Source organism: Vigna umbellata, chromosome 2 (assembly GCF_029865625.1).
Source record: "Vigna umbellata cultivar VRB3 chromosome 2, Vumbellata_1.0, whole genome shotgun sequence".
In the NCBI taxonomy this organism is placed as follows: Eukaryota; Viridiplantae; Streptophyta; class Magnoliopsida; order Fabales; family Fabaceae; genus Vigna; species Vigna umbellata.
In genome coordinates this window covers 49,979,370-50,004,304 of record NC_142166.1, presented here as the reverse complement: position 1 = coordinate 50,004,304, position 24,935 = coordinate 49,979,370, and the positions used below count along the sequence as shown (strand labels likewise).

At 32.1% G+C, this 24,935-nt stretch overlaps 3 protein-coding genes and 1 long non-coding RNA gene across 4 annotated transcripts; 2 read left to right on the top strand and 2 right to left on the bottom strand.

Annotated features, from left to right (window-relative positions):
* The first annotated feature begins 5,295 nt into the window (after nt 1-5,295).
* On the top strand, nt 5,296-7,137 carry LOC124824501 (allene oxide synthase 2, chloroplastic-like). Its single transcript, XM_047296928.2, has one exon. The coding sequence runs from the start codon at nt 5,435-5,437 to the stop codon at nt 6,980-6,982; it is 1,548 nt and encodes a 515-aa protein (XP_047152884.1). The 5' UTR covers nt 5,296-5,434; the 3' UTR covers nt 6,983-7,137.
* A 4,910-nt stretch (nt 7,138-12,047) lies between these two features.
* Nucleotides 12,048-17,150, bottom strand: LOC124824502 (wall-associated receptor kinase-like 14). The gene is made up of 4 exons (XM_047296929.2): nt 16,162-17,150; nt 13,916-13,990; nt 13,194-13,779; nt 12,048-12,975 (listed from the first exon to the last, which is right to left on the bottom strand). The coding sequence occupies exons 1-4, from the start codon at nt 16,913-16,915 to the stop codon at nt 12,267-12,269; spliced, it is 2,124 nt and encodes a 707-aa protein (XP_047152885.2). The 5' UTR covers nt 16,916-17,150; the 3' UTR covers nt 12,048-12,266.
* A 168-nt stretch (nt 17,151-17,318) lies between these two features.
* On the top strand, nt 17,319-18,348 carry LOC148204210 (uncharacterized). The gene is made up of 3 exons (XR_015784457.1): nt 17,319-17,434; nt 17,897-18,072; nt 18,217-18,348. It is a non-coding gene; the product is annotated as an uncharacterized LOC148204210 (long non-coding RNA).
* A 2,158-nt stretch (nt 18,349-20,506) lies between these two features.
* Nucleotides 20,507-22,640, bottom strand: LOC124824504 (cytochrome P450 CYP82D47-like). Its single transcript, XM_088107317.1, has 2 exons — nt 21,596-22,640; nt 20,507-21,278 (listed from the first exon to the last, which is right to left on the bottom strand). Exons 1-2 carry the CDS (start codon nt 22,571-22,573, stop codon nt 20,673-20,675), a joined length of 1,584 nt encoding a protein of 527 aa, XP_087963443.1. The 5' UTR covers nt 22,574-22,640; the 3' UTR covers nt 20,507-20,672.
* Between the last annotated feature and the right edge of the window lie 2,295 nt (nt 22,641-24,935).

Here is a 24,935-nt window from a genome sequence, read left to right as displayed (position 1 = left end):
GAAATTTTAATTGATATATTTTATCGATAAATAAATTTTTTCTAAGTAATTACCAACAACCTTAAACATATCAGTAATAATCAGACGGTAATTACTAATGGTAAAAATCCAATGATAAACATTTATAATTTATCAATGAATACTTTTGTCAAAAAATATTATTGTGATTTGTTTATTTTTCATTATCTTTCTTTTATTATTCTTTCATTTATTTTTCATTTTCTTATTCATCTTCTTCGTCCTTTATTCCTCTTCGTCCTCTAACTCAATTATCACAGTCACGGGCTCCTTTTCCTCCTCCCATTGTTTCTTTTTCTTTTTGTTGTTATCACCGCAATTATTACTGTCATTATTTTGCTGCTAGATTGCTGCTAGATTGCTCACTCATATTCTTCTTTTCTTCCTCCTCGTTCTTCTCATAGTCTTTTATTTCTCACTCGCTACTAATTAATTTATAAATACATTTCTTTATATTTGATAGAAAATTTAACCCCAAATTTACCAACAAATTTAATAATATATATATATATATAATAAAAAATTTAGATTACCAAGATGTTAAATCAGTTACTAAATTTTTTTACCACGAAAAGGTAAAGCTAAAAGCGAATATTTTAGTATAATTTTATCAGTGCAATTTATTAATATAAATTTCGTTGTCGATAAAAAATTAAATTATCAACAGTATTTACTTACGAATGTTGACTGACAAATATTTTCGTTTGTTGCTCAAATTCTAATTTATTGATGAACTTTACTTATATTTATTTTTAATTGTAAAATTTGTTAATAGATTATGTTTTATCGATAATTATTTTTTATCGATGTCGATAATTAGAGAATTTTTTGTAGTGCATTGTAATTAGAATTTTTTATTTTTCTATTCTCTCTAACTTGAATGATGATTTTTGTTTAATATTTATTGAAAATGTTTCATTTGCATAAGAAAATGCCATATCACGGATGAAATTTTTTAACAAAAATAAATTTATCTGTAAAGTATAATTTAGTAATGAATTTTACGGATTTTAGTGACTAATAAAATTATTTCAGTAAAATTCATAGCAACTCATAATTTTAATTATCAGCAAATATTTTTGTCAATATATTTCATATTGCATTTTGTAGCTTCCTTTCTTATTTTCAACATAAAAATTTCCCCCTCAAAATAATATTTTATAGATTGATCACTTTGATACATATTTTATAAAAGATATTTTTCACCATTTCTAACATAATCTTGAGATCTTATGTTTGCGGTTTTTGTTTTCCTTGTATATTACTAAATTGTTTTATTTTTTATTCAGTGGGTAACTTTCAACATATATTTGAATTCTTAATCTAATTCCTCACAAGTGAGTTAATTTATCACAAATTTCTACAACAAAATCAGAAATTTGTTTCATTCATTTACCTCAACAAACAATAAGACATTTATTTTATCAATTCATCTCAACACATTTTTCATTAATTTTAACTCCAGTTAAATCTTACCACAACAGAACATTGTCTAAGTTGAAAACCAAGATAAATAATTTGATGTTGTTGAATTTTTTCTTATTAAAATAGGATATCACCCTTAAAATAAAGATCACTTCTAAAATAAAACTTTATATTTATAAGTTTTATTTTTCTTGTATAGCATTCTTTATATTTATAAAACTTTTTCATTCTTACTTAAGTCTTTTATGTCATACTTATATTCTTACCATAAGCTTTTAAAATTCTGCATAATCCTACCTTCTTCCACTTCCGTCGGTTCTTCCACCACACTCTAAAATATATCTTTTGGAGCCCATTCACCTATATAAGTATGACTGACACGTGGCTTAAACAGTGACTGACACGTGGCTACAAATATCTTCCTTACCGGGGCCCAGCAATAGATTTGAACCTGCTACAAAGGACATCTGAGTTAGCTATGCATAAATTTGTCTCAGTCCACGTACACCATATTAATACATATATATTTGTTTTTCAAAATCCCCTCTCCACCCTTTAAAACTATATTTAATGAATATGTTAATCGTATCTCATTTTAATTAATCAAAACTCTTCGGAAATGCTACTTAATAAAAGAAAGAAGCATGCAAGTAAAAATGTAATAGGTATCACTTTTACATTACATTGGAAAGAAAAAGTAGCATTTTTACTTCTTTTTTTTCATAACACTGTCGAAAATATATAAACACATTTTACTGTATTACGCCAAATAATTGATTTTATAACAAATATTTAATTAACGTTTATTTATATTTATATTACATTATACAAATTTTACTAATACTTTTATATCTTTTATATAATAATAAATACATTTGAAATATTAAAATAATCACAATAGATAAAATGATTAATATTAAATAAATCTATTTTACTTTTATTTAATTTCATTTTTCCTTTTCTGTAATATTTTTATTATCTCAACTTCTATAATTCCAACCAAGCAATGGCATAACGATAAAAGGCACGACAAGTTGAAATATGACTAGATTTAAAATAGAACTGTCAACGCGGGACCACCGCCTGCATTATTTAAAGGTGGGACCACTACCTCCATTATTTTACGATTTATTTTGCTTTTTTACTATTTTCTTAATTATTTTTATTTCCTTAAGGAGAAAAATAGCTCTTTTATTTTCAGAATTTAGCTTCTGTTTTAATTAGAGAATGAATTTGAAGGGTGAAAAGTGAACGAATTTAAGATAAAAAAAAGAGAAATAAAATTTTTTTGATCAAGAAAAAAATAGAGAAAGGTAAAAGAAGTGAAAATTAATTATTATTATTTATATAATAATTCTAATTTTATTATTATTTGATTTATTATATTTTATTTTGATTTTATCAAATAGATTTGTTTGTTTGATCAATTATGAAAATAATTTTTAAGTATAAGTTATTATAAAAGTTTAAAAAAACACTTTTCTTTGCTTACTATTTTTCACATACATACGGGAAAATTGAATGAAGAAATTTGTGTCGATTCCATAATTTATTGTCTCTTTTTTAAATTTCATTACATTTATCTGCTTGGAAGATTTGGACATATGGGAAAGAAGCACAACATTAGGGTTTTGACATTTATCAATGAATAAGGAAATGTTCTAGAAACTTACTCGATTGCATTTTCAATGAACTGAGACACTAGGGTTTTGGAACGAGACACTAGCCGCATTCACATTTTTTAATAGTTGGGATTATAGTAGTCGGTCAACATTTATATCTAATAAAATTAAAAAGAATGTAATGACAAAAATTGAAAAAATGTAATTATTGAAGACGGAACAGCCTACAACCCATTTCTCTTGCAAATTATATTGAATTTATTTCAACCTCATTTATATTGTAATAATTTTGTAAAATACTGTTTTAATTATCAAGTATCAACTAATTTACGATTATTTTAGGTATCTAATTTTTAAAAAATGATTTTTTAAGAATTGAAACTCATATTTAAATATTTTATAATATGTAGTTTCTATTTAATTTTTAATAAAAGAGCACTTTTATCATTATTGTGAATAGACTTATTACTCTTAATTTATGTTTTATATTAATGAAATAAATAGTTAAGATAAAAAATGAAAAGTAATTTAAATAAAAACTTATTTTAAATTTTGTGACGAATTATCATTATTTTCTACTAAAATTTTATGATTCTTTTTTCAATTTAATTTATAATATATTTTAACTTTATTTTATACTTCTAATCATTATTTTTTTATATGGGACCTGTACTAAATAATCAATGATTATTTTATAAATAGGTATTTGAGTTGTAACTAAAGAGATTAATTAACTATGATGAATATATTTAAATATTTGTTAACATTTAATTATATAAAATAATAATTTAATTAGTTTTTAAATGTATTAATTTTAAAAGATAGCACGTCAACCCAACTCCAACCAAATGTATTAATTTGAAAAAGAAAAATATTCTTTATACACCAACTTATATATAAACCAATAAAAACACCTTTACTGTCAAAATGTTTGTTAAAAAAAGTTAGGTTTAATTGCTTCCTTTGTCCCCAGTTTGGTTGAATTGTGTCAAATTCATCCTCATTTTTAAAAAAGTTTCATTGTCGTCCTCACGTGGTGTAAAAGTTTCATTGTCGTCCTCACGTGGTGTAAAAGTGTCAATTGAATCCAAACATAGAAAAAATTTGTGTCAAAGTAGTCATTTTTCCTATATCTCTGTGTCTTCCTTTCATACAATCAAGTACAGATATTCATTTTACCTTATCCAATTTAAGGCTTTTCATAGCTCCAGAGAAGTGACATATGAAAGGAAGACACAGATATATACGAAAAATGACTACTTTGACACAAATTTTTTCTATGTTTGGATTCAATTGACACTTTTATACCACGTGAGGACGACAATGAAACTTTTTTAAAAATGAGGATGAATTTGACACAATTCAACCAAACTGGGGACAAAGGAAGCAATTAAACCAAAAAGTTATTAACCTGTCTTAATGCCTTCATTTCTCTTTTAACTTCTAGTCGTTCACCCAACTCCAACCACCTTATTGTCCACCAGCTTTTTCTTTTATCCTTTTCTTCTTCCATTCCCTATCCTTCCAGATTGTAATTATACACAAAGAAGATTACTGCTATTCTGCATGAAGCATGACACCAGCAAACACACGAATACATTGATATGAACTAAAAATTTATATATAGATTATAAAAAATTTACGTGAATATTGAGTAGATAATGAAACGGTAACAAAATAATTTTTTTTAGACAAAATTATTATTGACTTTTATCACTAGCTTTAACACGTAGCCTGCATGAAACGAACAGTCATTATCCTCAAAATCCAGCTCATCTCTTTGTACTCCTGCCTTCGTGCCAAGTTAGTGCATTCCAGACAAACTAAAATTCCTCTTTTCTACAACTCTTTAACATCACCATTTATCTCCACAAACTATTTTCTCACGTTTTCATGCGTTTATGTTTTTGTACATAGGTCAGTCGGCTGTGGATAAGTATGTTTAAATACAAAATAGATTCAATTTCGTTTAACATAGCTGAATAATTTTACATATAACTTTTTATTTAAGTATTAATTACTTTGCGACTTAAGGTTGTAAAATTCATTAATTATTCAATCATAATGTTTTAGAATTAAAATCTTAAAATCATTTTTAGATTAATTAAATTATAATACATAAATAATATAATATAATATAATAGTGTATATAATTATATAGTAACCCGTTTTGACACGAATTATTAAAAGATTCCAAGAAAAGAAAAAAGAGTGTCAAACATTAACACATTGAAAATGCAGGGAAGTACCTCACGTATCATTTAACGTCCATAAATATGAGGCCAAAAAGTTGATAGTAGTCATTCCCAGCACTACAATTCTCATATTAAAACCCTTCTTAACAAGTTTTCTGCATTTTGAAGTGTAAAATGGCATCAAGTTTAACGGTATCTCCTCTATTGGTGCACCTACGATCCTCCTCATGCAAGTGGAAGACCTCTTCCTCCGTGCGTCCTTTTACAACCAAAGCTTCAGTCTCTGAAACGACGTCGTTACCAGCGTCGGAAACGGCCAAGCTCCCGCTGCGCGAAATCCCGGGAGACTACGGTCTCCCTTTCATAGGACCCATCAGCGACCGCCTCGATTTTTTCTACAACCAAGGCCGTGACGTTTTCTTCCAATCCCGCGTCCAGAAGTACAACTCCACCGTCTTTCGCGTCAACATGCCACCTGGCCCCTTCATCAGCTCCGACCCAAAAGTCATCGTTTTGCTTGATGCCAAAAGCTTCCCCGTCCTCTTCGACGTGACAAAAGTAGAAAAACGTGACCTCTTCACCGGCACCTACATGCCTTCCCTCGAACTAACCGGCGGTTACCGAATCCTCTCCTACCTCGACCCCTCCGAACCTAAACACGACAAACTAAAACGCCTCCTCTTCTTCCTTCTCAAACACCGAAGCAGTCACGTCATTCCCGAGTTCCATTCAACCTACACAACCCTCTTCGAAACCCTCGAGAAAGAGCTGGCAGACAAAGGAAAAGCTGCTTTTCAAGACCCCAGTGACCAAGCAGCGTTTAACTTCCTGGCTCGCGCGCTTTTTGGCGCCAACCCCTCCGACACAAAACTCGGAAGCGACGGCCCAGGTATAATCCAAATATGGGTTCTGCTCCAGCTTGGCCCTATTTTGACATTGGGCCTTCCCAAATTCATTGAAGATCCCATCCTCCACACCTTCCCCATCCCTCCTTTTCTGATAAAGAGCGACTACCAGAGGCTCTACGATTTCTTCTACGAGTCCGCTGGGGCTGTATTTGACGAAGCGTCGCGTCTTGGTATCTCCAAAGAAGAAGCGTGCCACAACCTGTTATTCGCCACGTGCTTTAACTCGTTTGGCGGAATGAAAATTTTATTCCCCAGCATGCTGAAGTGGATTGCAGGTGCGGGCTTGAAACTTCAAGCTCAGCTGGCGGAGGAGGTGAGGGCCGCCGTTAAGGCTAACGGCGGGAAGGTGACGATGGCGGCGTTGGAAGCGATGCCGCTGGTGAAGTCGGTGGTGTACGAGGCGTTTCGCATTGAACCGCCGGTGCCACTGCAGTACGGGAGGGCGAAGAGGGACTTGGTGATCGAGAGTCACGACAATTCGTTTTCGGTGAAGAAAGGGGAGATGCTGTTTGGGTTTCAGCCGTTTGCGACTAAGGATCCGAAGATATTTGAGAATGCAGAGAAGTACGTGGCTGATAGGTTCGTGGGGGAGGGAGAGAAGCTGCTGAAATACGTGCTCTGGTCGAACGGTCCTGAGACCGAAAACCCCAGCCTTGGAAACAAACAGTGTGCTGGGAAGGATTTTGTGGTACTGTTTTCTCGGCTTCTGGTTGTGGAGCTATTTCTTCGTTATGATTCTTTTGAAGTTGGGGTTGGAACCTCGCCGTTGGGTGCTTCCCTTAACATAACCTCCCTCAAGAAAGCAACCTCTTAGGGCTCTTCATTTCTAGACACTATTCATCTGTTCATTTCGTTATCCCTCTCCTTTTTCACATTACTTAATAAAAGCAGGATTGTACTTGTCATCTGAAGTTATTTAGTATCATTGTAACATGTTTTAACAAATTACACACTTGTTTTTCATCGATCTTTCCTTTTTTGGATTGCACTGGTGAATGGTGTTATTTTAAAACACTTTGACCAATGAGGGTTGTCTAGCCTTATCTTAACTATCATCTGAAGTTAAATACTTGTAAGTACATGGATTTATTTCTTAGGAAATAAGGCTAAAAAATATCAAAATTATATTCTAGAGTACTTATGTAAATTTTTTAAATAATGTAGGATGATAATGAATATGAATCTCTTTTACTATCTTTGAATATTTCGTTATGCGAATAATGTTTGGAGGACGTTATTTACACGAGGTGAGAAGATTTGACATGTAAGTAGGATTTCTTTAAAGTTTAATAGCGGGGTATAAAAATATTTCTAAATTATTTAGTGAGAAAGTAATATTTTGAATGTTGTACGGATATGATTAAATAAGTTTTTGAAATATTGTGGAAATATCTATAAGAAGAGTGATGCACCAATGAAAATGCATGGAAGGAGGAAGTCCATAACCTGGTGACACGTGTCTGATAGTGTAATTGTGATAAGGTATGGACGACTTAATGAAAAAAATTATTTTAAGACAATTTTTTAAATAATATTTTAAAATAATATATGTCATTTTCTTATTAATTTATTTATTACTATATTACTGTATTGTAATTCTAATAAAAAAATGAGTGCCAATCATAAAAGTGGGTAGAGAGAATCTCATGTGACAAGTCGTGCCTGCCAATGAGGCGCTGATATTTCAGTACTTAAAAAAAGCACATGTACTTAACCACTGATTTGATTTGACACTTTGCTTGTTCTTTTGATTGGAGTTGAGAAAGTGGATTCGAGGGATTTAAGATGAATTTGAAAATAATTTTTTTTGTTATTTTTTTGAGCGAATTTGGAGGTAAATAAGAGTGAATTTGAAAATAATTTTTTTTAATTTATCACGTCAATACAATTCTATACTAATTCTCACAAATTTTATTTTTAAATTCACTCTTATTTTAAATTTCCTCAAATCCACTCTCTTAAATCCACTCAAAACAACGCCTTTATGATAAACCAAAATCCAGCATTAATAATATATATATATATATATATGAAAGTTTTAAATTCAAAATTAAAATATTATTATTTTAATATAAAAAACATATTTTTTATGTTAAAATAGTAACACCCATTTATTTTGTTGAAAATAAATTGAAACTTTAAAAAAGAAAAATAAGGACATTCTAACGTAATTTAAAAGCTTTTAAAAACGACATTCTAGCATTGGAAATATGTTATAGTTATAAAAGTAACAAACCCAAACTAGCAGACAATAACATTTTTTTAGTCTAAATTATCGTAAGAAATAATCTAAAACTCGTTTATTTTAGATTGAGGAAACAATAAAGAAAAGGGAAAAAAGAAGAAGAAAGAAGTTGAAAAATAGAATTATTTTCTGAGGTAAAGAGAGTTTAATGTAAAAAAAATAATGAAAAGTTTGTACTTGAGTGATGTATTAAATAATATTCTTTTATGTAATAATGCATTTAAAAAATATCTTTAAAATGAAATTGTAAAATAATTTGATATAAAATATAGCTGTTAAAATATTAATTAATTTTAAAATAAATTCTAAATGAAAATAAAAGAAATATTCTAAAATATATCAAATAAAAACCTATATTTAAAAATAAAAAATTAAAATAAATGAACTAACAAAATATAAATATTTAAATTAATTAATTTTATTTATTATTTCAATTTTTTATTTTAATTATTTATCTTATTATAATATAAATTGTTACTATTGATTAAATATTAAAATATTTTATTGTATTACGTATTTTTATTTTTCTATAGTGTAAAAATGAATAGGCTTAATACCCTATTTTGTCCCCAGTTTCGCTCGAAAATGTCAAATTAGTCCATCCTTTAAAAAATGCGTTACGTCCTCACTTAATAAAATTTGCATCAATGAAATTACTTTCGTTAAATCCGTACAAACGACGTTAATTGAGGAAGTAGAAGAAAGAGAAAAATAATTAATGCCGTTTGTACGGATTTAAGGGAAGAGATTTCATTCATGCAAATTTTATTAAATGAGAACGTAATTGACGCATTTTTTAAAAGATGGACTAATTTGACATTTTCGAGCGAAACTGGACACAAAATAAGGTATTAATCCAAATGAATATAAATAAAATATCGATCCAATTTATTTACTCTTTTTTTTCGTTTTAATTCATTATACTATTATAATATTAAAAAATTAATATTAATAAAATACTAATAATATAGTTACTACAAATTACTAATGTTTATGTACCGATTCTGTAAACGTAAATATAAATAAAATATTTACAAATTATCATTTATAAATGTACTTTTTTATTTATATTATTATAAGAATTAATACCATTTGTCTTAAGGAAATTAAAATTGAATTACATATAAAAAGGAAATTAATGTGAGGAACAATTGGATTTTAATAAAGTATAAATATGAGGGATAGTTTAAGGGATAGGGGTTATCCAAAGTGATAATGCAGAGAATATTTTGACCACATATGTCTTTTTAACTTACACGAGATTTCCTAATATTATGGGAAGCTTAGTTATTTTTGTAATTTCTCCTTGTAACGTCTTCTAATTGGTATTGCATTAATCCAACTTTTTAAATTCATGACTACACGTACTGGTTATACGAAATTCACAAGCATATCTAATCGAGTCACATAACCTCATCTTTGACTGATCTCATGTAATGTTTTGTTATAATCAAACTATAATATATTAATTTAATCCTCAAGTATTTTCCAGAAATTCGTGAATAAAAAAATAAAGGTTATTTTAGCCGAGATATTCTGAATTTAATTTATTTATTTTCTGAAAGTTTAGAGGTTCAAATTTCCAATTTCTTAGCATGAAATCAGTTAACATCAAAATAGCTTGCAATTAGCTTATATCATATTGTATTAACGATTTTATCGTGGAATATATTTTCTTAAACAAAATTATTTGCATATTATTTACCTTTTCTTTTATAATCTATTATTGTTGTTTTTTAATATTATAGATATTTTATATTTTTGCAAAACACGGAGACAGTAAAGATATATAGTACAAAATAAATAGTTTTAAGACAATTATTTCGATTTATGTATTTTTCTTTTATTTTATTGTGTTAAGTAATTATCAAGATATATACAAAAATATAAATAAATAAATTAAATATAAATAAATAGTGATAAATTATAAATATAATTTCAAACATTTTGAAAATCTCGTCAATAAAAAAAATAACAAATAATATTTTCAATATTGATTTCAACAACACTTTTATTGATTTCTTTTACTAATATTTATTTTACGATTAATAATTTCTAGCAAAATGATTATAACAATTCTGATTAGCTAAAACACTCAATTTTCGATGTTGCTTAGACTCCCTTTTCTTTCTTACCTTCAAATCACCAAAATCCTACGCACACGAGATTTCAAAAATCCCCAATTAACTATTTTTTATTGTTTTAAATGTTTTTCCTTTATTACTCGACTATTAATGTTTTATCATTACAAACTCTGAACAGATATTACCACCAAAACCATTACTAATTTAATAAACCTTAATACTACTTAATTTACTTAATTAACATTAAATCTAACATTATATAACCCCTTTAACCTTAAATTGTAAAACGTAAGACTAAAATTCTTCAAATAAAACAAATAACACGTTCAACACTTGAATTTGGTACTTGTTGACCCAATCGACACCACAATTATACTTAATATCAAAACTACTTCATGCATGAAGATACAAAAATTATAATCAACAAAATATTCTTATTCTACAATAGCTAGTATTCTTGGGATATATGTGGTTGGACCTTGTCAAAAGCTTTACTTTTATACCGTCGACAAGCATTTCTTCAGGTTACGCAACTTCCAAAACGTGTTCATTACCATCTCTTGCACTTTAAAAGTGATTCCAATTTTAGTGACGACTGATATCCCAAGCAAAAAAGTCTTATTCCGCCATTGGATGCACACGGCTATTTTGTGTTTGGTTTTTAGTCGGGATATTTGTAAGAAGAGTTGACGCTAATAAATAATAACTATTTTTTATTTAAATATTATTTATTTTACTCTTTTTATCCAATATAATAATTTTAATTCATCTTTAATTTCTAAGCTTTCGAAACTTGTAACAGGAAAAACCAATGTTACTCAGGCTTGATAAGCATAATAGGTTTACGGTACAGAGAAGGCGAAATGATAAATGGCTATCTCAAAATATTTTAAAAATTACTATCACACAAAGAACATATAAAGCACAAAATTCTCCCTCAAGATTTTGTATTAAGTGAGTCTATGAGTCTTAAGTAAATTTAAATTTTTAAAACTTGGTTATCCGAGAACTTTTGGTTGAACTGAAGGAATTTAAAACTAAATGAAAATTATCAACCAGTTTTAATTTATTTTTGAAGTGTCTATTCTGAATTTTAATTTTTAACTACCTTTTAAGTGAAGAAAAGAGAGATTTAGATCAATCCTAACCTTATTTTATGTTGCTTCCCATTCTTCATGCAAGTTAAACTAATAATTTGAAAATAAGTTATTTCCTATTCTTAAAAATTAAACATTTGCAACAAGAAACTAAAAATTAATTTTTACTTGTTAATTTCTTGCCAATTTTTTGAGGCAGTTTTTACGCCAAAAAAACTGAAAAGGAGGAAAAAAAATATTAAAAGAATTTTTATTTTATTTGCATTTCTTTAAAAAAAATCCTTTTTAATACTCACAATTAAAAGGTCACCACCGATGCTTTCTAAACACAAGGCTTGTATCTCCTGCACCCAATGAAATTCAGGGCTAGATAGAAGTCTAACTTCGATTAGGCTACATTTTGGGTTATAGGTTGTGCTACTTCCAAGTTGGGACTCAAGTAGAGATTGGAGGTGTAAAAAATAGGATTTGATTAATTTCTTGCATAAACTATACTTATCCTAAAACATCGTTTCATAACGCAAAGATTTTATCCCTGGAAAAAAACATGTCCTTCCCACCTTAGTGAGACATGAATTCATCATTGTTTAACTTTGTTTGCATCATTTGAGGTAATTCTAAAATGATATACAAGCAAACTATTGGATGAAATAAAGAACCATAGATCTTGTCTCAATCAAATGACTTGCTTGGAAAACTATTTGATGAAGGAGAACTCTGTTCACTCAACCATAACTCTTGGTCTTGCACCGAGACTGGTGAATTAATATTAGGCCTTTGTAATGATTTCAAAGTAATAGGCCTAGTTTGAATATTAAGGTACCCTTTACCCTTTTCTCCAACGTTCTTCGTTGTGGTACTCAGTGGTTTCTCACTTTCATTGGATGAGGAAGAGCAAGAGGACAACTCCGTTGAGGTTGCACAATTGTTGTCTCCCAATGTTGTCCATTGACTCAACCTAAGTTGCTCCAACTCACAAGCCACTTCCGTCATCGAAGGCCTCATGTCCCTGTGGAACGCTAGGCATCTAAATGCCAACTCAGCCACCTTGTGTATGGAGGAAAGGGTCCGAGCGTCACTTCTTGTTTCGGGTTCAAGGAATGGGTCTATAATCTCATCCAAAAGCCCTTTTCCAATCCTATCTGCAGCAAGAGAAGCCAAGTTCACTTCATTAGGACAACGTGAAAAGTCTACCACTTTTAGTCCCGTTATGATCTCAACTAGAACAACACCAAAACTATAAACATCGCTCTTGTCAGAGAGGTGAAAATCTTGATGATATTGTGGATCCACATAGCCAGGAGTTCCCTGTGGGGCAGTTGAAATGTGAGATATTTCAGTCATTCCAAGTCTAGAAAGACCAAAGTCTGCCACTTTTGACCTGAGACAAAAATATCAATGAACTTGAGCTAATATAATTAAGCACTTCAGTGATCTGAAAGACTGAAATCAAACGTTTTATTTATGAACAAAAATTAGTAACAACCCATCATTATATGCATAGATTACTTGGGATGTTGGTGGTCGAGAATTATGCATATGATGTAACAAGAAAAGAGAGACAGAAAAAAATAGGGGGTGTTAGCATGGTGTTAGTACCTGAAATTGTGGTCTAAAAGTATATTGCTGGATTTGATGTCTCGGTGGTAAATGGGGGGATTAATGGCTGAATGAAGATGCGCGATGGCTTGTGCCGTTTCAGTGGCAATGGTGAGTCGAACGGACCAAGGAAGACCTTGTCCTCTCTCCTTCTGCAAGTGCTGACTTAGTGTTCCATTGGGCATGAACTCGTACACCAGGATTTGTTCTCCGTATTCAATGGAGCAACCCAACAAGCGAACTAAATTGGTGTGGCTCACAGAGGACAGGAGCTTGATCTCGTTCATTACCTGTTCAATACTGTCAGTGTCTCTGTGTTTTATTCTTTTGATGGCAACCCATTCATCGCTGTACAATTTCCCTGCATAAACTGTGCCGTACGCCCCAGTTCCCAACCGTTGGTTCTCTGAGAAACTATTCGTGGCTCTCTCAATGTCTTTGTAGGGATAGATAGGAACACCATTGTTTCCGGTGGCTTCGGTTAATCGTCTTTTTGTGCTCTTTGTGACTCTCAGTTTGGTGCGCCGGCGGAAGAAACAGCATAGTGAAGCCGCAGTGATAATCAGTGAAACGGCGATAACAAACCCTGCAAAATAAGCTCCGTGCAATGTTTCGGTCAATGATTAAGTATAAGTTAATTTGCTTCTGAAGCTAATACGTGCGTGGTTGATCATAGTTCCTGATCCTAAACATTTTCGAAACGTGGAATAAGGTGAGGTTACCTCCGATTAAGACAATGAATCTGGTTGTTCCTCCACATCGGCCAGATAAGTACTTCGCTGGGTTGCATGACGAGGCTGTTCAAATACCCAAATTCACATGAACGAATGCCAGCTAGGTAAATGCGAAATGCTAAGAAAATAGAATTAAATAGAATAAAATGAATGCCATTCAAAGGGAATGCAAAGAAAATTATGAATTATTAGGATTTGCAGCAATAAATTTATCTTGATGGCGTAAAATCTGGATTTTCGGCTCAATAATTGGCAAGTCTATGTCTGCCGTGCTAATGTCAAACTTCAAACTTCCTATTTATTTTTTATTTATAATTTTTGAAAGAGAAACATCGGAGTAATATAAAAAGTTAAAAAGTTTAATCGTAAGTATTTCTTGCTGCGCTTTTTTTAATTACTTTTGACAACTATATTTTATTGCAATCATTAATTCATGACTTGTTCGACTACGGTCACGCGGCGAGATTATCGGAAAGTTTTATCAATCATAGTTGGAACGATTCGTGCCCGCTGAGTGAAAGCAATGTATGATTTCAAAATATTTTTATCTACAAAGAAAGCACTCAATATTTTCCATTTCTTTTAACATTTTCTGTTTACTTCTTTACTTATTAGATTAAAATATAAAATATTTGTTAATATTTTAATGCATTAAATTAAATATGTTTACCTTTTTATATATTCTGTATGAAATATACAGAAAATTTAGTATTACTGTAAAATTAAGCCTCTTTCCTTCTAGAAGAAAGAATATTAGTCCGCAATAAGTTAGTGTATAAAATAAAACTATAGCATATTCAAAGAAGCTATTTTCCTTTATTAAAATATACTACTACTATTTAGGCGAATAATTGAAAAGTACAAATAATCTATCTGAAAAGACAGATTTTAGGAGAAATTTCCTTTTCTTGCACCACGGGACTCTTCCAATTTTCATATAAAGATAAAAATGAAATATAAAAGGTATGAAAATCTCATAAAATAGAAGTAATTTACATAATTTATAATTTCTGTCGTGTTATATTTTAATAAAAAAATTGAAAATCTAAATAACTTACGACTCTATATTCTTAATTTAATATAATAACCTTTATTATTTTCTCAGATGAAACAATGTTTTTATATTATTAAAACTCTTCAAAATTTGACCATGGCCTCCTTGATTAGTCTAGTTGACTTAAATTTCCCGTAATCATAGCTGCTCCAATAAATTAAGTGACACGCATGTTTCAGCTCCACTATTTATTTCCCTCTTTTCTTTATCAAAAATTGGGTCCTACTTCCTTTATGTCTATCTTTTCCAGGGGTAATCTCGTCATTAGCAGTTTACAGTTATTGTCTTAATTCATGTCATCTTTTCGCACTTTCTTTTTGTATTTACTAATATCGTATATTTTGATGTTTATATACGCAACCGGACTTCAAATTCTTCCCTTATCACCATGTGACATTATACCAACTCAGAAAATAACGTGACAATCATAGTTTTATTTTAGTATTTCTATACAATAAAGTAGTATAAAATAATATTTTTGTTAGAAAAATGAATTTATCATTGACAACTACTTGATGATTAATATATATTTCAAAATTTGCAAATATGGCCCCGCAAAATCGTAATTTTAAGATACGACGCTATATTCCTGGTCAATATTTTTTACTCTCAATAAAATTCCCTAAGTATGTTTATTTAAAAAAGAAATTATTAAACCTCATGCAAAGTATTCATAATAAAGTATTAGTGAGATAGAGAAAGAGCGAGACACACAGCATAGAATAAAATTACAAAACAGGTCATTTTCATCACGGAGTTATTTCCAGCAAACAGAAACGAGAGTCCGTGATCGCTTTATGTCAGCGTAAGAGTAAAGAGCAGAAAAGAATTTAAATATTAAAGCTTGAGTGAAAATTCAAAGGACAAAAATAAAAAGTTAGCTTAAATTAAACCTCTGTTCTAAGCATTGTTTTTTTTTTTGTTTTATTGGAGGTGAAGCATTAACTTACTAATCACGATTATTATTCTAGTCCGAAAAAGAATGTTGTTATTATTTGGTGAGTGCCACGCTATATTTGTTTTCAATTTTGATCATGACGCCATCTTATACGAAGAGGATGAGTACAGAGCAAGTTTGAATCATAAATACCTAATCTAACGGATTAATCTATAGTAGAAGCTGAAACAGGCTAACGGGGAATTATGGATGTAAAACAAAAATAAGGAAAACAGAACTAACCTTTCTGGCAACCTGTTCCGGCCAAAAACCCGTCACCGACGAAGCCGTCGCGGCAGGCACAGCGGAAACCGGGCTTTCCGTCCACCGGGGATTGAAGCTTGGTACAATTGGCGTGATCGGAACACAGACATCGATCTCCCTGGACCCACCATCCAAGTTCGATTGTATTTACTTCCAAAGACAGAGGCTCACCGGAGACGTCTGTAACATCTGGGAATGAAAGAGATGACATGAAGTACTTGCACCCGGAAGACTCCAATTCTCGGCGATTCACGAAACCGCTTGTTTTGTTCTCGAAGTAGCAAGTCAAATTGTCCGATACTGTGCCGTTGCATCCCACGGATTCGAAGCGGGTCCGAACCAGATTCCCCGAAATGGAGCAGGGAAAGGGCAAGGGAGTTCCGGTACAGTTCTCCAACAGAATCACGTTTCGCAAAGTGGGCGCGTATTTGTGGCTGAAGAGTTGGCCAAAACTATCGAACGGACGACTGCACTGAGCTTCGATGTTGACGATTATGCTGTATGTGCTCACCTTTTCGAGGGGGAATTCTCCGACGGAGGCTCTTCCGGCGGTGCAATTCAAACGGATTATGCATCCGGAGGAGAATCCGAAAGGGTAAGGGAAAGGATCGGAGGAACCGCATGTTTGGCGGCACTCGTGATGCTGCAATTGGGTACTGGTTAATGGAATGAAAAATATGAATTCAGCCGCTAAGTAGAACCAGAAAAGCGGGTATTTTTGTGTAGTGATCATAGCAAAATAAATATAAAGGTAGGGTATTTTTCACTTGGGAAAAGTGGAAAAAAGATAGAAAATAGACATGGTTTTGTGTTTGATGAGTGAGTGGTGAGTTTTGTGGACGATTGGGAAGGGAAAAAGATGAGATTTTGTAGATAGGAGTGGGTGTATTTTGATTGAAAAATGGTAAGAAATGGCTAAAGAGACTTGACTTAAGAGGGTGGTGGGGGAGTTTGTTGTTTCCACGCCTAGGTTTCTCTCTCTGTTGTAGTGTCTTCTGTTCACATTCCTAAGGTGGCATAGTTAGTTTATTGGAAGGCGTAAAATAATGGCGATAGATGGAAAAAGAAGGAACGCGATAATGACACAAGAATATTTTAACGAACCGTTTCCAACAACATGTTTTGAATAATGCGGGTGGGAGCTGAACTGCTGGTGCAGCTTCCTCACGGGTGGTCAAGTCAACGTTCCAGATAGGACAAGGGATCAAGCACACCAAGGAAGGATTTAGTAGAAATTCCGCCACATTAATTGGTTCGTTGCCTCTTACACTAACTATACAACTCAATTTCCTATCAATTATTTTATATCGTTTATTTATGCAGTTTATACTCTATGAGGATGTATTTTATTCAGACTTTAAAAGCTTATTCTACTATTTATTTTCATTATGATATTCAGCTCAGATTTTTAAAAGTTAAACAAATTATATTCTCCAATATAAATTTTGAGAATTTCTTTGAGAAAACAATAAAATCTGATATTCAATTTGGGATTTCGGAATATTAATACAAACCATATATCATTAGATTGTTTTATTGATTAAAATTTTACGAATTTTGTGTAACTTTTTACTTAAATGTATAATTACTATTTTAGTTAAAAATTTCAACTATGATTTTTCATTTTTTCAATCTCAACAAAAATAAAGTTTGATACGGTTAATTTATGTGTTATGCTATTATATTAAACTAATATGTGGTTATTGTACCGTAGGGCCGGACGGTCCTGGAGAATAATGTGTATCATAGGAGCCGAACGATCCTGAAAGATAAGTAACAACTAAACAACTTAAAGACAAATAGACACTAGGACTCCAACAAACAAGACGAACGACCCCGACTATATTGGACGACCTTACTCAACAAATAGTCTTCTCCACAAAGATTAAGGTAAATAGTGATTAAGAGCAATGGACCAAAATTAAGGTGTCACTAATCTCATGTTCATCTCAAAAACTATAAATAAAGGTCAAATGTAAGAGGTGGGGATCACTTTACTGTGCATTTAATACCATTGTTTTGACTCTCGTACAGATTATTTGCTGACTTTGGCAAGTATCCCTCTAGATGGTTGAGGTGAAGGTGAAGGTGCAGGTGAAGGCAGTACGAGGACTTAATACCTGAAAGACTTTGAAGAGAAAATTGTGAAAGTGTTAGAAGTTACTTGACTCAATATCCGAAATAGATATGAAGTTACTTTATTGGTTATCTAAAGTAGTTTTACATTGTAGATTGTAGAATCAAGAGTATATAATATATTTGGATTCATAATATTTTCTCTCGTAAGAGTAATTACTTATGAGACATAAATTACCTATTTCAGACTACTTTTTACATAAAATTTTATAGTTTTTATAGGTTTAAATACTATTTTAGTTCATATTTTCATTTAATTTATTTAATATGGTTTTAATTTTTAAATTTAATTAGGTTTTTATTTTGGTTAATTTGATCATTTTCTCATGACGACGTTTAAATAGTTAATGAAGTAGTGTCTAAAGTAAAAACATTTGCATGACTTGTGTTCTTTTTGCTTAAGTGAATCGTTATGTACTGTGTGAGTTGTAATTTCTTTTTAATTGAAGCTTAGTTGAACTCATCCTTACCAAACCATAATATAAATAATTAATCGTTGGATTTAGTTCAATAGGTTTCATTTCAAAGTATTTAAGAGACTAACATCTCCTTCCTAAACATTCATACTAGTTATGACTCGTATCGATGTCCGTTTTTCTTTTGCCTACAATTTATTTAGTGATTTTGATCACCACCAAAAATCCACTCACTTCTAGCCTCACAGTTTTGTCATCAATTCTACTGTAGAAGGAAAATTACTTCAATTGAATACAATAGCATATATAAAAAAACTCCAAAAAATTGAGTACCTTATAATATCAAAATTTTCGCTCAACAAACGCAATGTAACAGTAAATACACAAAAACACAACATCCTCAACAGTTGTAAATTAAGATTCGAAACTTATCTGGAATCGATCAGAAAAACACCACGAATAGCAACACACCACACCATGACAACTTTAGAAGTATTAAAATCCATCACACCACGCAAGGAAGCTTCAACGTAATCCACTAGACCACGAGTGCGACCCACCACACCACTACAACACAAAAACACAACCAAGAAACCTTCTCAAGGAAGGAGCAAAGGCAAGGAGAAAACTAGGTGCAACAATAACCAACCAACGAGAAAACACCAACAACTATCCACCACAAAAATTGGCATAGTTGCTCCAACCAGTAACGACAATAAATACAAACCATAGTGACACTAACCACAATAACGAAAAAGACGAACCACAACGATACTAACCACCACAACGACAAAGACGATAATAACCAATGACGACACTAGTGCAAAGAAAACAAATGGAAGCGCAGAGAACGAGAACGATTGACAGCTCAACACAAAGAGAACGAGAAGGAATGGAAGCATAGAGAGAATAAGGAAACAACATAAGCTCATAGATTTCGTGAAAGTGAAGCACAAAAGGAAGGAGGAGATGAATATTAAATATTCTATACAAGTTATACTCATTAAACGACATAGAAAACAACTTTATGTACCAATTCTAAGAATTATAACTGATTTCTAAAACTCCGTTATCAATAATAGGTTTTGAACTTATTTACAAGTTTGCCACCACTTTTCATATTATAACTGATTTTCAAAACTACGTTATGTCTTAAACCTATTTACAAGTTTGCCACCGTGTTTCATATTATAACTGATTTTCAAAACTATGTTATAATATGTCTTAAACTTATTTACAAGTTTGCCACCGCATTTCATATTATAACTGATTTACAAAACTATGTTATAATATCTCCCTATGATGGATAATTTTTATCCATTATAATAGGTTCGTTATAAAATGTCATTTTTCCACTAGTGAATTGACATAGAGAAGTTAGTCCAATATTATAATTTTTCCAAAAAAACTTCAATTTCTATACTGATTCTAAGTCTAACCGGTATAGAAAAACAACTTTCTATATCAATTATATATGCAACTAGTGTAAAAAAGTTTATAATTTATTAGAATTTTGGTCAGTGTCACTCTCTATGCCGATTCTAAGTCTATCCAGTATAATTGGTATAGGAAAACAATTTTCTATACTAATTATGTGCTCAATGGATATAAAATAGTTGGTAATTTATTGGAGTTTTGGCTCCATGCCATTTTTTATACTGATTCTCGATTTAATGGTATAGAAACTTTATAAATTTACGATACTGGCACGTGACTTTCTATATTTTGGATTTCAATCCATATAAAAATCACTGTTTCTACATTAGTGAAAGTTAATAAAGAAAACTCAAAAACCAATTATATTAAAGTTTTGATTATACACGCTTTGCACGATTAAAATCAACCCCTTTCACACTTTTACTATCATAATATGCTTGTAAAGCTTATTATTCTTACATGACATATTATATTCTACCAATCTCCAACATCATTTAGCGTTTATATTTGATCATAAATATGAGAACTTAGACGCGGAGAAAGAATGACTTGGAGGGGAGAGTCTCCAACCATATCAACAGGTCCTCCATCATTAGTTTCAACATCAAACCCATGCAATAAGGTAGCAAGTGTGAGTTGCATCGCTTGGAGACCGAAAGATATCCCAGGACACATTCTTCTACCTGCACCGAATGGAATCAACTCAAAATGTTGACCCTTCACGTCCACTTCCTTGTGTGTTGTTAAGAATCTTTCTGGACAAAATTCAAGGGGATTTGGATATAAAGATGGATCTCTCTGAAGTTTTGAAAGATTAGTCAAAAGACGTGTGCCGGATGCTACATCATACCCACCCACTGTGCAATTTTCCATGGACTCGTGTGGCAAATTAAGCGGTGCAGGTGGATATAAACGTAGTGTTTCCTTGATAATAGATTCAAGATACTTCAGTTTCTTCAAATCTGATACCTCTACCATCCTTCTACTTCCAATTTCTGTATCTAATTCTTTAATGGCTTCTTGTAGAATTTCACGATTATTGAGAAGTAAAGACAGAGCCCATGCCAATGTTCTTGTTGTGGTATCTGAACCAGCCATAATTAAAGACTGCAAAATACAAAAGTGAGAAAACCTTTTACATTTATCTACGTTGATAAACCAATAATGAGAAAAGAAAGAAACTGTTTGTAACTTTAATAGAAAAAAAAATGTTCATTTAAAATTTTAATATATTTAATGTTATATTGCTATCATAGTTGTATACGATATTAATTTTTAAATAATCTAAATATGTATGTATTATGTTGGATGACGAAAACGGAAAACTAGACAACCATCCTATTCTGTCGGTATCAAAGATTTATTATAATTTTTCGTGACAAATAAGGAAGAGAGATTGTAACAATGTAAAAGTTGAGACGTACCAGGCACATAGCTTTGATTGTGGTGTCAGAGTCATTACCATCAAACTCTTCACCCTCTTCAACAAGTCCAAGAAGCACGTCCATCAGGTCCTGGCTCTGTTTCCGTTCACCTGAACCACAATCTCGGTTGCGTTTGTGTTCTTCAAGCCAAATCTGGATAAACCCATCTATCTCTTTCGCCGTTCTCTTCATTTTTTTCTCTTTACCATCCAAATCCAACCATCTCAAATAGGGCAGACAATCAGACACAGCGAGTGAACTGCTCAGATCAAACAACTCCCTGAATGCTTTTCGGAGCCCTTCGTTCTCTTCGTTCACGTCGCCGTCACTAAAAAAACGTTTTCCTACCACAGTTTGGAACATAATGTCCAAGGCTATGTTCCCAAACCACCTATTCATTTCGGAAAAGCCGTTTTTCTTCTTCAACCACAAATTATAACTCTCTCTCATCGCTGCTTTCACTTCGGCTTCCATCACGGGCTTCAGCGTGTCTATGCGGCGAGAACAGAGGAGCTCCAGCATGGAGATTTTACGCATCTGACGCCAGTAAGAACCGTAAGGGATGAACCCAATCAAGGAGGAGTTGTAGCCCAACACTTCAAAACTCATAGACTTTGGACGGTTAGCGAACACTCTGTCGTTGACGGTAAAGCACTGTTTGGCCATTTCCCAATCGCTCACAACCAGCGTTTTGTGAGCTCCCAGACGCAAGGAGAAGATGGGACCGTATTTGTCCGCCATGCTGCCCAACGTATCTTGTGGCGGTTTGGACCCCCGTAAGAGGTGGAGGTGACCAATCAAAGGCCATGCGCCACTTACTTCTGGCGGTGCTTTTCTTGTTGCAGCTATCTGGTTTTTGAGCTTTCTAGAAATGGACGAAAGAATAAAGAGAAATAACAACAGGCAGAATAATGAGATGGTAAGTGGTATTGTGTTCTTGGCGAGAGAGTTTTCGTGGTACAACATGTTGTTGAACATTTTATGGGTTAATGTCTGATTATGGGACTATGGTGTGGGCTTAACGTCAGTGTATGAATACTGAAACCATAAAAAGGAAATTAAATTAAATTATAAATCAAAGTATCACTTTTAAAATCATGTGGTTGAGTGCGTTCAATTGCCAAAATATCTTTCTGACATCCTATGTCATTTATCTTTTTAATTACTACGATATTAGAACCAAGTATCTACACATTTAATTGCAGTAAAAGAACTGATGAACAACTTCTTCTAAAATAAATGGCATTCAAAGGGAAAGTAAAGAAAATTATTAGTCATTAGGATTTGCAGCTATAAATTTATCTTGTGGCGCACTATCAGGATTTCAGTCCGTCTCAATTTTCAGTAAGGCAGGGATAATAAACTTAATTACACTAAATTATAGATTATTTATGTTATATTATATTTGTACCATTTTAAAAATTAAACCTTGGTTTAATGTCTCGGTAGGTCCCTATTTTCGGCGTGAATCTCAAATAGGTCCCTTTTCTTTTCGGCGTCTCAATTGGGTCCCCATTTTTGTAAAATTGTAACAATTAGGGGTCTGCCGTCAAATTGGACGAACGACCGTTTAATTGTTTCTTACGTGTCAGATGGGAATCATGCCACGTGTCATTACTGAAAACACTGTTCATGCCACGTAAGAAACAATTAAACGGCCGTTTGTCCAATTTGACGGCAGACCCCTAATTGTTACAATTTTACAAAAATGGGGACCCAATTGAGACGCCGAAAAGAAAAGGGACCTATTTGAGATTCACGCCGAAAATAGGGACCTACCGAGACATTAAACCTTAAACCTTTTGTATTAGTAGCCAGTTAACTGTTTGAAGTGTGTTTTATTTTATGTTTTTATTAACCGTGCTTTACTACTCATCACATTTATTTTTCAAGATTAATTCATCCATTGATAAATGTCTTTAAAGATCACGAGACTCTGGAGTATTTTTGGACTAATTACGTAATGACACGTAAATGATGTTAAAATGTTGTTAAAAAGATGTTGTCAAAGTATCGTTATCTTTTTTAATTGTCATCGTGGAAGGCCTTCCCCAATCGTGAGGTGATCTCTATATCTTGTTTGGAACGTCCAAACCCAAAATGTGAAACATTTTTGGACTAATCACATAATGACACGTAAATGGTGTTAAAATATTGTTAAAAAATATTGTCAAAGTATCGTTATCTTTTTCAATTGTCATCGTAGAAGGCCTTCCCCAATTGAGAGGTGATCTCTATGTCTTGTTCGGAACGTCCAAACCAAAAATGTGGATATGGAAAAGCGAGAAACAAGCTGCAACCATGAACCAACCAAGTTCTGTATTTCTTTAACACAGCACCCTCGTTTTCTTTGTGCAAAAGGGTCACAACCAACCCTTTGTGTTTTGCCTTTTGCTTTGGAAAGATAATGTCGGTAGAAAGAGAGAGAGAAAAATCAAAGGATTCTTCAACAGAACCAATGGATCACTAGGGAACCACCTCTTGCATTTGCTCGAGGATGTACGAAATGATGGGTTACTGGTAAGTTATACAAACATCAATAACATCTGAGTTAAGGATCAATATCATTTTTTATCCAAAATTTTAAGACAATGAATTAATGGATTTTTTCCCTTTATATATTATTATATTTTCTTATTTTTATCCAACGTGAGAGTTAGACTCACGCTTCTGATTCCCTCCATAAAATGCTGGCCAAGAGGCATAATTGAGCTGTACCCAACAATTCAGTACCTTTATAATGAGTGTCAGCAACCTCTTCAAGCCTCATCCATTCAACTAACTCATTGATCAATCTGCATCAATGCTTCTTTCACGATCAATGCCTATGAAGCACTGCTGAATGGCTAGTTGAAGAAATCATCTTTTATGAAAATCACTCTCTGATGATTAACAACTGTTCTGTTACTGCTCATGCTCTCATCACATTCAAAAACACTTCTTTTTAGTCATTAGAAAGGTGTCACTTTGACATTCAGAAAATTTTCTAAGTGAAAGTATCAGAGACAAGACTCCAATTTACAATTGACATCTTCAAATGTTCAATTTGACTGTAAACTTCAGCAGTCAAATTTAGATATTTGTCCTGAGAGATGAGTATTGATGTACTGTGTGAATTGTACAAGAGAGTGACTTGAGGGAGGGTTGAACAACTTTTTCTCAAGATGCTTCTCTACAATCAGAAGTTGATTAGCAGCAAGAAACCCTTTCTTACACTTGAATGAAAATTAATACAAGCAAATACAGTAATTCTAAATGTTGATACACAACTTAGAGGAGTGGTTTGAAAAAGGTTAGTTTCTGGTACACATCAGAAACTGATGCTTCTCTTATAATAGTT